Source organism: Anolis sagrei, chromosome 3, assembly GCF_037176765.1.
Source record: "Anolis sagrei isolate rAnoSag1 chromosome 3, rAnoSag1.mat, whole genome shotgun sequence".
NCBI lineage: Eukaryota > Metazoa > Chordata > Lepidosauria > Squamata > Dactyloidae > Anolis > Anolis sagrei.
The window spans coordinates 47,075,534-47,090,420 of record NC_090023.1 but is presented as its reverse complement, the minus strand read 5'-3'; the positions used below and the strand labels follow the sequence as shown (position 1 = coordinate 47,090,420).

Below are 14,887 nucleotides of genomic sequence, written 5' to 3'. Positions count from 1 at the left end.
TTCTCAGTGGTGGCTCCTCGGCTCTAGAATCTCTCCCTACTGAGATTAGATCAGCGCCCTCCCTCTTGCCTTCAGAAAGGAAACACATGGTTGTGGGACCAAGCCTTTGGCCAGTAAAGTAATTCAGTGTAAGAAATAATTAGGGAATATGTGCAATTGACAATTTGGAATGGCTACAGTTTACGATTTTGGATCATGTGATTTGAATGTTTATACTAGGATGCTTTAATGCTTTGTTTTAATGTTTAAATGTTGCTTATGTCTTATGTTTAAAGGTCTTAATTGTTGTTATTGTTATTGTTATTATTATTACAGGTCTTAATTGTTTTTAACTCACACTTATGTGTCATTGTTTAGATATTATGAATTTTTACATGTATGTCTGGCATTAAATTTTGCCATTAGTATGTTGTAAACCGCTTTGAGTCCCCCTCCCCCCTTCCCAGGGCGAGAAAAGCAGTATGTAAACACAGTAAATAAATATATAATACATATACACATATATTCACTGCTACAGCAGCTCATGGTTATTGTTTCAGTATTGTTCTGCATGAAATAGGGTCAAGAACTACAAGGCTTCCTATCCCCAGCCATAAGGGATTTCTGGTATTTGATGTTTTCTAGGTTGTTTTCAAAGATATTTACCTAGTATTACAAAAACTTGTACAATGTATGTTACTCCTCTTAGATTGTACTTACAAAGGCCAACAAAATATAGACTTTTCAATAATGCTTTCTAAATAATCTTTTTCCTCTCAAGGCAATGATCCACTTATTAATGTCACTGCCAGTATAAATGAAAGACTGTACAGGTTGCAACATATATTTTTCTTCTTCTTTAGGATGGATTTATTGACTTCTTGGAATTTATAGCTGCAATAAATCTGGTCATACGAGGGAAAATTGACCAGAAGTTGAAATGGTATTTTAAGCTCTATGATGCTGATGGAAATGGAACTATTGACAAAAAAGAACTCGTAAGCATATTCACGGTAAGGAAATAGTATACATTTGCATACATTTCCAGTAATGTATTAAATATACCATGAAATTCAATTGTTTAAAGATATCCATGCTTTGATTAGTCCAATGACTATTTATTTAGACCAGAAGGGGGCAAACATGAAAGGTCTGTGGGCCAACACTATCCGATTTTCCATCCCATTGGTTATAGTCAACTCCTTTTACTATACAAAAACTGATTGATGGTCACCTCCACACACACACACACACACACACACACACACACACACACACACACACATATATATATATATATATATATATATATATATATATATAGAAAAGAAATACTATTAAATTGAAGCATTAAATGAAAGGCTTTTGAAGAAACCATTTTTTGTTTCTGGGCTTCTTATTTTTCATCAGTGGGGATGGGAAAAGTCAGGGGACCCTGCAGGTCACACAATAAGTCTTTGAGACACAATTCCCACTGATGTTTTTGATCCACTCTCTTGGAGCATGGACCTGAACTGATATCTCCTCCAACAGAGGTGGGGGGGGGGGGAGAAAGCATTTACCCAGGGCTGTTATTCTTTGGCATACTTGGGGAGACAATAGAGTCCCAACCTACTGGCAGAACCCACTATAGCTGATATCTCTGGCAGTGAAAGGCAAAATCCCCATCCTTAGAGTTCTGGAGTAGCAGTAAAAAAACAAAAACAAAACAAAACTGGAATAGCCACTCATGGAGCAGGATGGAGTAACATCATTGGATGACATGGATGAAGGGTCCTACATTTTTCACTTTAAATAACAGAAATATGGGCAGCTGTCTTTTCCTCATACAATATAATAGCAACACCGCGAATTCATCCGCACAATGTCATCCTGATGGAATTCACCCAGGGTATGCTGTAAAGCAGAGCTTTCCAAATGTTTCATGTTGGTGACACACTTTTTAGATGGGCATCATGTCGTGATGCAGTAATTCAGCAAACTGAAGGTTAAACCAACCCCTTATAAGAGATATGGTTGAGAAGACCAGCTCTGGAAGCAATTTCTCAGCTCCAGTTAAGGAAATGTCAAACCTCCTCTGATTTAATCTAGCCAAGAAAATCCTAAGATAGGGTCACTATTAGCCAAAGTTGACTGGAAGAGACAGAACATCTGTAACAAAACTTCATAAAGGGGATGGGAAGTCTTTTGCAGACCTATGCCCAGTCCTAGCTGACTTCTAATGGTTGATGTTGTATGTCTTGAAGTCATTTCTAGATTTGGTTTTTGAATGTTATGAAATGTATATACATTAACTATCTCTTTGTCTAGAAAGTCATAGTGGTGCAGATGTTTGTGTTTTGGAAATCTGGGAAACCAGAGTTTGAATCCTCACTTGATCTCCAAAGCCCTCAGGTGGCCTTGGACAAGTCACTTTCTCTCGCTGACAAACATTCTCTTCACAAATTTTGCTTTAAAAACCTTTAAGTCAGAAATGACTTAAAAGAAGACAACAACAAAGTGTTTTATAGTGTTATATAGGGGTTTTTTAATTTGTATTTTATCACCTTTCATTTTTAGCCACCCTGAGTGGCATGTAAATATTGGGAAAGTAGTATATGTTTTGTATAAGGTAAAGGTAAAGGTTTTCCCTGACATTAAGTCTAGTTGTGTCTGACTCTGGAGGGTGGTGCTCATCTCCATTTCTAAGACAAAGAGTCAGCGTTGTCTGAAGACACCTCCAAGATCATGTGGCCAGCATGACTGCACTGAGCACTGTTGCCTTCCCACAGAAGTTGTATCTATTGATCTACTCACACATGTTTTCAAACTGCTAGGTTGGCAAAAGCTGAGCCTAACAGAGGGAGCCCACCCTGCTCCCCGGATTTGAACTGCCAACCTTTCGGTCAGGAAGTTCAGCAGCTCAGAAGTTTAACTCACTGTTTTGTTTAAATTACATAAATATGCAATGTAGTGTCTCATTGTAACATCTACTGAACGTTTCGTAAAAGCCTATTCAATCTTTAAGAAAATGCACATCATATAGATGTCCTGGGATGGTTCTTACTGATTTAGTGTAGTCTTCCTTCTAATGTTCTAATTTAATATTTGAATGGTCATGTTTTGCATGATGCCTGCCATCATCTATATTGTGTCTGAAGAATCTATATTAGTGAGAATGAAGATATCTGTATTTAAATTGCTACCTTCTACTTCTTTCCCACGCAAACAAAGCAAAAATCTCTAAGGTACTTTTAGGGTGCTAGTGCTTAACTTATTGTGGTGCTCACTTCATTAGGAGGAATAAATCACACATAATTTTGTGAAGAGAAAAGTCACTTAAGCCTTCCTACCGCGTATGTACAGCTGTACAAGATAATCCTGAATTTTAAATAGTATAGAACATAGCTTAAATCCCCAAAGACCAAATTCTCCAGGGTATGATAAAAATGCAGCTATGTTTCAAAATAAATCACATGGGCTGAAAGGGCCTTTAATGATATGCAAATGAGATCATAATCCTTTAGTTTGCATTAACTTAATTTCCAGATTTCATTGCTGGAGATTTTACTGGGAAATCAAACCTGCTACTTCAACCTTATGCGGGATGGCAAAACCACTATCATTCCTGCAGTCAGTCCACATATTACGCGTGTTCATGCTACACAGGTTTAGTTATACGAGGGGCTGCTGGTAAGTTTTTGGCTTTGTATTTTTTTTTGTTTCAATGGTAACGTATGTTACATCACATGAAAGCCTTATGTGTCTAATATATATTTTCAAAATTTCATGTTTGTAGCTTATGGCAACAGTGATCTAGGCACGTGGGAAAACAAAATGGCGGAGTCTAAGGCAATATTCACAGCAAATGAGAGCAGATGATAAAATTCTTGTTTCTGCAAGGAAAGTCCATGAAGGATATTCATGGTGATATGTTGCAGACATTGGTGATATGTTGCAGACACAGTTAAAAACTGGGTTGCCAAATTTAAAATGGGCCAATTCATCACCAATGATGAGGAATGTCCTGGACGACCAAGAGTGGTTGCTGTTCCGGAGATCGTCGATGCTGTGCACAGCCTCATACTGGAGAATCGGCGAATTTCAGCTAAAGGAATAGCAGATATCATGGGGATTTCTCGTGAATGTGTTGTGTCATTATCCATGAACATTTGAACATGAAGAAGGTATCTGCAAAGTGGGTCCCCAAATGTTTAACAACAGATCAGAAAAGCATTCGAGTGAAAACTTCCCAATCAATTTGTCAGCATTTCCGGACTGATAAGAACTTCCTGGATTGACTGGTCACTATGGATAAAACCTGGAACTATTTGTATGGCCCTGAAACCAAGGAACAGTCAAAAGAGTGGAGGCGCACAGTGGTTCTCCTTGTCCAAAGAAGTTCAGGGTGCAAAAATCAGACACTAAGGTGATGCTGTCTGTGTTCTAGGATAAGGAGGGTGTTCTGCTAGTGGACTTCCTTCAAAATGGTTCAACCATCAATGCAAGATATTACATTGAACTTTTGGACCAATTGAAGGCAGCTCTGAAGGCCAAAAGGTGCTGCAAGCTGTCCAAAGGAATCTTGTTCCTGCAAGACAATGCCTCCGCTCACACTGCACAAGCGACCATGGCAAAACCGGTGGAGCTAGGCTTCCAGTTGGTTGACCACCTACCTTATTCACCGGATCTAGCTCCCTCCGACTATCATCTGTTTCCAAACCTGAAGAAACACCTCAAGGGTACCGAATTTCACACCATTTCTGATGCCATGGCTGCTACAGATGACTAGTTTGAGCCACATCCGAAATCCTTCTTTTTGCAAGGCTTACAGAACTTTGAATACCGATGTAAGAAGTGTGCTGATATCAGTGGAGAGTATGTGAAATAAATTTAAAGTTTCATCTTCCTGTCTTGTTTCTTTCTGGGTAAAGCCAAAGACTTATCAGCAGCCCCTCGTACATGAACATTCGCTTCATGGATAACAGCAGTCAGGGAAGGGGCTGCTTTCAGTAGCTCAGCTCAGATAGCCCACGCCCCAATGTGTGAGTCTTCCTTCTAACTAATGTTTCCTTGGTGAGGTAGCAGCTTAGTCAAGGTGGGGTGGGGATATTTTGATTCTGCAGTATTTTGAGCTTTCAGTTGTGGCAGAGGGGGACCCAACCGGCAAAACCTGCACCCAGAAAGAATGTTCCAGACTTTGCATGGAATGCAACCCCTACAAGACGTGGACATATTGGATTTGTAATGTTTGCTTTGTTTTGTCTCCAGGCTATTCAAGCTATTAATGGCAACCAAGAGCTGTCTCCTGAAGATTTTGCAAACGTAGTATTCCAGAAGATAGATGTAAACAATGATGGTAAGATTACATCTTCCTATGCATGGATGAAACTTTCTCTCTTGTGTCCAAAATCTCTGCACGTGCAGCACAGGCTTGAGAAACATGTCAAATTTATCTCTGTATCATTAGCCCAGCCTGTATAGAAAGAGATTTCAGATCTGGTAGCAGCCATGGACTCCCTTTCACCTGAAGGAGGTCTATGAATTCATGCAGAACTCTTTCATGAACCAGTTGAATGCATAGGACTAAGATCTTATATTGTCTCAATGTGGCATAAATATCCACTGGCAGAGTTACACTACACTGGTGCTAAGCAATCTCTGTCCAAAATACTACTATAGCACATCATATGAACAATGCAATCTGCCACTTGATTGCAGTGTGTAATGCACATTGATGCCCTATTCTAATGCATTATTACACATCAGCTACAGTTCCAACACCTGCTAAGTATATCTTGTTCTGTATTATCCAAAAGCCAGCCCATATCTGGGTGACAATTTATGCCTGTATATGTTGCAAATAGGATCCTGGCCATGCACAGGATACAGGATATGACCAACATGGTCTCATAATACACTACACATTATGAAGAGAATGATTTAATCTTATAGGTCATGCAGAACTAGATGGGTGGAGTCCCATAAAACATTTTACTTAGACTACAGTACTTTTTTTTATTAAGGCACTTCAACTATTTGGTAATTTCCATAATCATTTGCGGGGGGTTTTCAGATCATCTCTTTGACAAACTACTGTAACCATTTGATAATTTAAGGTCCCATCTTTACACTGTCATATAATGCAGTTTCAGAATATAGATTAACAGTTGAATTGTATTATATGGCAGTGTAGACTCATGTAATCCAGTTCAATGCAATTCAATCTGCATTATATGAGACTAGATTAAGGTAAAGGGTTTCCCCTGACATTAAGTCCAGTCGTTTCCAGCTCTGGAGGTTGGTGCTCATCTCCATTTCTAAGCCGAAGACCGGCGTTGTCTGTAGACACCTCCAAGGTCATGTGGCCGGTATGACTACATGGAGAGCCATTACCTTCCTGCCGTAGTGGTACCTATTGATCTACTCACATTTGGATGTTTTTGAACTCCTAAGTTGGCAGAAGCTGGGACTGACAGCGGAAGCTCACACCACTCCCCATATTCGAACCTGTGACCTTTTAGTCAACAAGCTCAGCAGCTCAGCGGTTTAACTCACTGCTCCACCAGGGCTCCGTATATAAGTCTACACTGACCATTATAATGCAGATCATATGGCAGTGTAGATAGGGCCTAAATGTTCCTCTCATTTCCTACATTGATTTTCTCAAGCCCAATGAATATTTTATATAAAGTCAGAGTAGTTCTCCCCAATTTTGAAGTTTCAAAACATGTGATAATTTGAAACATTTCAGTCTTTAGCCATGGATCTCAGCTGTTAACCTCTAGATCGTTTGGACTTCAACTCCCTAATATGGTCCATGGTCAGGAACTCTGGGAGCTGAAGTCCAAAACATCTGAAGAATCAGAGGTTTAGATCCACTAGTTTTAGTCATTTATGCCGATTCCTAAATGTTTGTGCTTTCATTCCAGGGGAACTGACTTTAGACGAGTTCATTAATGGAGTGGAAAGTGACCAACACCTCCTAGAAATGATTTCAAAGAGCTTTGACCTTTCCAATGTACTGAAAGTTATACAAAGTGGGAGAAGACATAGCATCTGAGACTTTCATACTGCGAAGAGGACTTGTAATGAAAGAACAATGCAAGGGACCTATTCAGTATCAACACAAAATGTTACTTTTTCTATCTACTGTTTAAAACATAAGAAGTTCCAGGTGGAGTTGTCACATAGACAAGTCTGTCATCTGTTTTTCCCATTCCTCCGAGTGGATGTGATAGCCCATGCAAGAACACTGAATCTTGTCTACTTACATCGCAAAAACTATTTGGTTTGATACAAAGCACTACCTATTAGCACCCCTAATGAGGAGAAACCCTTGGTTTTCAAAAAAAGTGGACCTCTCTGGAAGATACAGAGCTGACAAATTCTTCTAAGTACTGTTTGTTTAACTTGCAATTTACAATGTGGAGATAAATCGGTAGATAGGATTGGCTTCCTTCTAGATCAATTAAGGATGAGAGATGGTTTGCATTAACTTAACATTTGCACTAATCAGTGCTTAAAATAGAGATGGATTATCTGGACAACACCTCAATCCTCTTATGGGTCCAAAGATAAATATCCACTCGGGAAAGCTGTTTATCACTTTGGTATTCTTATTAATACATCTGTACTTTAATGTGACTTAAGACTTTGATGTTTCATCTCATGTACTTTTCCCTTTTTTATTTAATATTGTTATTATGAATAATGCATTCCTTTTTTAAAAAAAAAAAATTTAACCTTTTTAGAGAAGCTTTACATTTGTCATGTGTGACACCATAGATGGGGAAAATAATTAAAACTCCAGAGGAAGTGAAAATGCAAGAACTTTAGTGATCAAAGATTAATTTGACTTTAAAAGATAATTGTGCTTATTTGACTTAAAAGCAGCCTAGGTTCCATTCTTCCATTGTTCATAACCATAAAAACATTTTTTAATATAAATTTCTATTCAATTGACCATACGTTGAAGTGAGGAATGAATACCTTAAAGTTTGCTTAGATTGTAGTATTCCATGATCCAGGATTTGACAGTCCTGGAAGAGATGTTTTCCTCAAACCTTTTTGTCTTGTTGGATCTCGTCTGGCATCCCATTACTCTTGAAGTGCTAAAAAATGGATGGAAAATTCAAGTTTTTTTAATGGGCTAGGAGCCAAGGAATTGAGCTAAAAGTACAATACAGAAGATATTAAATATCTATAGGAAATCAGTTTCACATTCACAGGATTGATAATTTGGGGAAACAATCAGTTATGTGACTGGACTCTGAGAAAGAGTCATACAGTACTGAAGAATGGTACTGTCACCCAAATCTCTTAAAAGGTGCAGCTTTAGAGACACGACCAGCAAAGCAACTGAGAGTTTCTTGCTCTGAGAAAGAAAACTTTATTTTGAAAAAAACTAAAATGAGGTAGAAGAATACAGAGAATTGGAGCTCCCAGTGATGCTTCCAAAAGGGAGGGACCCTGAGCAGTGGCAGTACATTTGCTTTTATAGTTTCACAGTGCTGTGCTACCCTTTTGGGACATCATTCAATCATTCTCAGACTCAATTAGTTAAAAGACGATCAGGTCCATGTCCCCTGACCTGTACCTTCCCTTCATCTAGTTCAGTGGTTCCCAACCTTTATTTGACCAAGGACCACTTTGACCAGGGACCACTTGAACAAGGACCACATTGACCAGGGCCATTCTCCAACATTAGTACCAAAAGGGTTACGAATCATTCCATTCCATTGAATAGACCACATCAGCTCTAGTTTCTGATACAGAACACATGCCATCCAGTAGTCGCCATCTGCTCATCCACAGAAAACCATATTTAATAATCTTGAGCTGATGTGGTAGTAGTAATCTTTCTTGGGTAGTCAGCCTCTCCTGACATCCCCGTTGCCTCAGCACTATAAGAGGGTTTCGCGAGACCAGTCACTCTTTCTGCCATGTGTTTTTGAGGCAACAGTGTAGTAATGGTGAGACCACAGACCATATTTTTGTTCTTGGGGACCACTGGTGATCCACACACCACAGGTTAGGAATTATTGGTCTAATTCTTATCAGTAGGAACTCTTCATCCCAAACTCACCATGTGCAAGGCTAGTAGTGCTGACACCAATGAGGCAGGGGAGGGTCTGGCAAGCCTCCGCTTATCAAGGCCATCTGTGTCTAGCAGGGCGGGTTACGGGGTGCTCACAGTACAATGAGAACAGAGAAATAAAGTAGAGAAGTGGCCTTGTTTTATGTTTAGGCAAAAACTAAGAACTCCCATACTGGATAAATTTTGCAGAAAGATGGACAGAAGTATCTCCAACGTTCACCATATTTCAAATCTGTTTTTAAATCCATTCAGTAAGCTGAAGTTTATGCAAAATAGTTTATTACAACTGAGGAATAAAAGGGAAATGTCCATAATTAATTATTAACCTCTGTTTCTGTAGATTCATTTGATCTTTAATTTTATACAGAATATATCATTCTGTTTGTAATTACCTGTGGACAGATCTCCCCCCCCCCCCCCAAAATTGAATAATGGATAGGAATGCTTATATTTTTCACGCTTATTCAACATAGATCTATTATCTGTGTCAATGTTTTCCCAACAGGAGAATATATCTGTTGTGGAGAAAGAAGGTTAACAAAGGGATTAAATAAATGAATGGAGTTTTCCATAGCCACAATGCCTATTCCATTCAAATGAATGGTGATTTTATAGTGTCAGAAATAGTTGTTTTTTTTAAGAGAATGTGCAATAGTTCTGTTAATGACCTAGGTAAAATTACATTAATTTTTGACTTTCATATATTTGACACAAGTGGTAGGAGTTGAAAATGACAGTGAGGATGGAAAATGCAATATGGCCAACTCATAAAATGTATTTATTTTTCATATATGCAACTTTCGTAGGCAGTTAACCAATTGTCAAAAGTAGTATCACACCAATAAAGACATTCGTTATTATTATGATTATTACTATGTTTATTTACACCCCACTTTTTCTCTCCACAAAGGAGATTCAAAGTGGCAAACATATATTGTTTATTTGTTCAGTCGCTTCTGACTTCGTGACCTCATGGACCAGCCCACGCCAGAGCTCCCTGTCGACTGTGGCCACCCCCAGCTCCTTCAAGGTCAAGCCAGTCACTTCAAGGATAACATCCATCCATCTTGCTCTTGGTTGCCCCCTCTTCCCTTTTCCTTCCATTTTCCCCATCATAATTGTCTTCTCCAACCTTTCCTGTCTTCCCATTATGTGGCCAAACATATACAGTACAGCAAGATTAAACAGTAGAATTTAAAATTTAAAATTAAACAGTAGAATTTAAAACAGTAGAATTTAAAACCAGTAAAGAATCCACCAGTTAAAACTTTCCATACTAAAAACCTCAGATAGAAAAAAAACCCAGCTTCATGTGGTGCCAAAAAATTGTTAAAGAAGTTGCCAGATTTCCAAATGACAAACCTAGAAAAGACTACAAGTGTCTAGTGTATGACATTTTAATATTATTCTTATAGTAAATCTTCTTCTCCGAGAAGCACATATACTTTTCAGCATGACAATGTCACATCAGCAGAGACTCTCTGGCATTTTCAAGGCAGACAGATGTGTTTTGGATCAATATTGATGGAAAGTTCAGTTTGGTTATAAGAAATAATAATTAATTAAAAACTTTATTTCTAGACCGCCCTCTCTCCCCAAAAGGACTCAGGGCAGTTTACACATTCAATGCCTCAAAATATGCACAGACACATCAAAATAATAGAAAATAATGGAGAATAACAACACAAAACTTACAACAAAGGAATTAAGTAGAGCACTTTTTATATATATCGCAAACTTCATGTGAAAGACCAGGTAAGTACTAGGTTGAAGTTGTAATCTTACACACAGGAGTACACCCCACTGAACTCCACAGTGGGTTATTCTGTAGACTATGTTTACTTTCATTAGAAATATACTGGATTTGAATGGAGGCTTTCTTTGCAAAGCACATGGCAAGCAGAGGACATTTGCTGGATCAAAACTATATGGGGAGAAGGCAAGAGTTTAAAGATTCTTGCCCCTGTCTTCGTTGGTTACTTATCCTAATTGTGCCCCTGTTTTGCTAACTTATAAAACAATGGGACAACAGAAAGAAGACCAGATCTCTATGACTTTCAATAATGGTAATTTGACATTAATGGAAAACCCAAGGTATTATAAGAAATCCTGGTTGAATGAATACTGTATCTGCATCCTTCTTTTGGGCATTACTTTTAAAGTGCAGGCGGTCTCCAGGTAATGAAGAATATAGGTTCTGTAGGTTTGTTCTTACGTTGAATTTGTATGTAAGTAGGAACAGGTACATTTTTAAGTGTAACTCCAGCTATTTATTTTATTTATTTACAGTATTTATATTTTTCCCTTCTCACCCCGCAGGGGACTTACAGCGGATTACAACACACATATACATGGGAAATATTCAATGCCATTAGACATACAACATATATAGACAGACACAGAGGCAATTTAACATTCCAGCTTTCCAGCTTCATGAGGGTATACTCAATTCTGGCCACAAGGGGAGCCACCGCTTCACCGTCCACTTGTGACACCGAGTTCTTGATGGAGTACTTCCTCATTCTTACGCACACTGCTGGAGGTTTTTATGGTGTCGTAAATTAAATTATCTTCCCCACATAAAACGGTACCTAAATTTTCTCAACAGCAAGCTAGACTATTAATGGTCGGGAGCTCACTCCAACCCAGGCTGACTTCGATCTCATGACCTCTCGGTCGGTAGTGATTTAATGTAGCTGGCTACTAACTAGCTGCACCACGACCCGGTCCTATCTAAACTATCTATCTAAACATACACATACACAGATACACATAAACACACAAATGCTATAGATCGCATAGAGAAGAGTTAACACCTCATGTGGTGTTTGTTTAGCTGTCCATGCCCTTGTTCAGAAGATTTCACCTCACTTTCTGTCCCTCTGATAATTGAATTTTGAAAAATTGGGCTTGTTGTGGAAACAAGGATTGGAGTTAAAGCTTCAGTGGAGACTCCATTCCTCCCATGAAAACTCTTCCAGGAGTGAATTTCCCTTCCGAGGAGTAGATTTCTCTCACTTCCTGTTGTCTCACCCCTGTTCTTAACTATGAGTTGTTTCTAAGTCGTATGCTTGTAACTTGGAGACTGCCTGTAAATATTTTATGTTTTCATACATTTTCTATGTCAATACATATTTTGTTTGGAACGTTGGGAAAAGTAGCGAGTGTGAGTAAAAAGGATGGCCTTGACCCCTTTGTTTTTGTATTAAATAGACCCTTAATTTTGCTGTTGTTATGAGCACAAAGTGAAAAATAAATGTATTATTCTCCAAGGATGATCTAATAATCAAGGTTATTATTGCTTGTGAATATGCATGTTCTTTTTGTTGGAAGTGAAAAACCTTTACACTTGTGTACAGACAATTTAGGGGCAGGGAATCCCAGACAAAAATCTTGCTACCCCCCAATCCCTTCCAAGCTTGTTGCTTTCTGCCCAAATGTAGAGGCAACTCATCCATTTCTTCCTAAATGTTTCAACATTTTATGATCCTTTGTCTGAGATACAAGCAAGTATGGGACTCCTGCCTCTGGATGGCACACAATACACATGACAGTCAGGTTTTGGTAACTCTTGTACCAAAAGTATAGAAACTCTTGTCTACTTTTCTATATATAAAAAAAAGATTTCCTGAAGCAATAAACACAAGTTTTACTTTTTTTCAGCCTTACCAACATGTCCTACATATTTTCTCTCCTTTCTCCTACCACTAAGCCAATATATAGTAATACCTGTGCTGCTCTCTGCCTTTGATATAGTTATCAAATTTCTCTACACTGTAGAATTAATGCAGTTTGATACTTTAAGTGATACAGCTCAGTGCTATGGAACCCTGGGAGTTGAGGTTTGATGAGGCACCATAGAATCATAGAGTTGGAAGAGAACTGGTGTGTCATCCAGTCCAACCCCCCGCCAAGAAGCCGGAAAATCACATTCAAAGCACCCTCGACAGATGGCCATCCAGCCTCTGTTCAAAAACCTTCAAAGAAGGAGCCTCCATCACACTACGGGGCAGAGAGTTCCACTGCTGAACAGCTCCCACAGTTAGGAAGTTCTTCCTAATGTTCTAGTGGAACTCCTTTCCTGTAGTATGAAGCCATTGTTCCGTGTCCTAGTCCCCAAGGCAGCAGAAAACAAGCTTGCTCCCTCCTCCCTATGACTTCCACTCACATATTTATACATGGCTAACATGTCTCCTCTCAATCTTCTCTTCTCCAGGCTAAACATGACCAGCTCTTTGAGCTGCTCCTCATAGGGCTTGTTCTCCAGACCCTTGATCATTTTAGTCACCCTCCTCTGGACACATTCCAGCTTGTTGACATCTCCCTTCAATTGCGGCACCCAGAATTGGACACAGAGGGGTAGCATGACTTCTCTGTATCTAGATCAAGTATGGGCAAACCTAGGCCCAGGGGGTGGATGCAGCCCCTTGGGCTCCTTTCTCAGCCTTCCTCTCTCTCATCTTTCTATCCTTCCTTCTTTCTCTCTTTTCTTCCTCCTTCCCTCCCTCTTTCTCCCTCCTTCCATTCCACACTTATGTCCTTCCTTCCATCCCTCCCTCTTTCTCCTTTCATCCTTCCCTTCCACTTTTTCAACCTTCCTTCTCTCCCTCTTTCTCCTTCCTTTTGTGCTTCCTTCTTTTTCCTTTATCTTTCTCTTCTACCTTTCCCTTCCTTCCTTCCATCCTTCATTTCCAACCTTTCAACCTTCCTTCCTTCCCTTTGGTCTTTCCTTCCCTCATTCCTCCCTCCTTCCCTTTCACCCTCTTTCTCCTTCCATCCTTCCCTTCCACACTTTTGTCCTTCCTTCATTTTTGTCTTTTCCTTCCTTCTCTTTCCTCCCTCCCTCTTTCTCCCTCTCTCCATTCCCTTCCACCCTTTCGTCCTTCCTTCTTTCTTTCCTTCCTCATTCCCTTCCTTCCCTTCCACCTTTTCGTCTCTCTTTCCTTGCCTCCCTTTTGTCTTTCCTTCCTCCTTACCTCCCTCCCATATTCTTCTTCTTCCATCCCTCCCTTCCACTTTTTCATCCTTCTTTCCTTCCCTCTCTCTCGCTTTCTCCTTCCCTTTTATCTATCCTTCCTTCTCTTTTTCCTTTCTCCTTCCTTTCCTCCTTTTTTCCATCCATTCCTTCCTCCTTTTCATCCTTCCTTCCCTCTTTCCACCTTCCATCCCTTTAGTCTTTTTCCTTCCTTCCCTCCCTCCTTCCATCCCTCCCTTTCTCCTTCCATCCTTCCCTTCCACTTTTTCATCCTTCCTTCTCTCCCTTTCTCCTTTCTTTGTTCCTTCCCTCCCTTTTATCCTTTTATCCTTTATCCTTCTCTTCCTCCCTTCCCTTCCTCCCTTTCAACCTTAGTTCCCTCTTTCCTCCCTCCTTTCCTTCTTCCCTTCCTCCTTCCATCCCTCCCTCTTTCTCCTTCCATCCTTCCCTCCCTTTTGTGTATCCTTCCTTTTTCCTTTATCCTTCTCTTCCTCCCTTCCCTCCCTTCCATCCTTTCCTCCTTGGAGAGAGTGCTAGCATGCGGCCCCCAAGTTAGAAAGTTTGCCCATGCCTGATGTAAATACTCCTAGAATCATAGAATCAAAGAGTTGGAAGAGACCTCATGGGCCATCCAGTCCAACCCCCTGCTAAGAAGCAGGAATATTGCATTCAAATCACCCCTGACAGATGGCCATCCAGCCTGTTTAAAAGCTTCCAAAGAAGGAGCCTCCACCACACTCCGGGGCAGAGAGTTCCACTGCTGAACGGCTCTGACAGTCAGGAAGTTCTTCCTCGTGTTCAGATGGAATCTCCTCTCTTGTAGTTTGAAGCCATTGTTCTGTTCTCCAAGGAAG

At 39.8% G+C, this 14,887-nt stretch overlaps 1 protein-coding gene across 3 annotated transcripts in view; it reads left to right on the top strand.

Moving 5' to 3' along the window:
* The window catches only part of GUCA1C (guanylate cyclase activator 1C), a 72,840-nt gene extending 60,506 nt beyond the window's left edge, over nucleotides 1-12,334 (top strand). For all 3 annotated transcript variants that reach the window (XM_060770654.2, XM_060770656.2, XM_060770655.2), the window contains exons 2-4: nucleotides 843-992; nucleotides 5,230-5,317; nucleotides 6,891-12,334. In XM_060770654.2, coding sequence (XP_060626637.1) covers nucleotides 843-992; nucleotides 5,230-5,317; nucleotides 6,891-7,021 — 369 coding nt within the window. In that variant the 3' untranslated portion in view covers nucleotides 7,022-12,334. The remainder of the gene's footprint in view (nucleotides 1-842; nucleotides 993-5,229; nucleotides 5,318-6,890) is intronic.
* The last annotated feature ends 2,553 nt before the right edge of the window (nucleotides 12,335-14,887 follow it).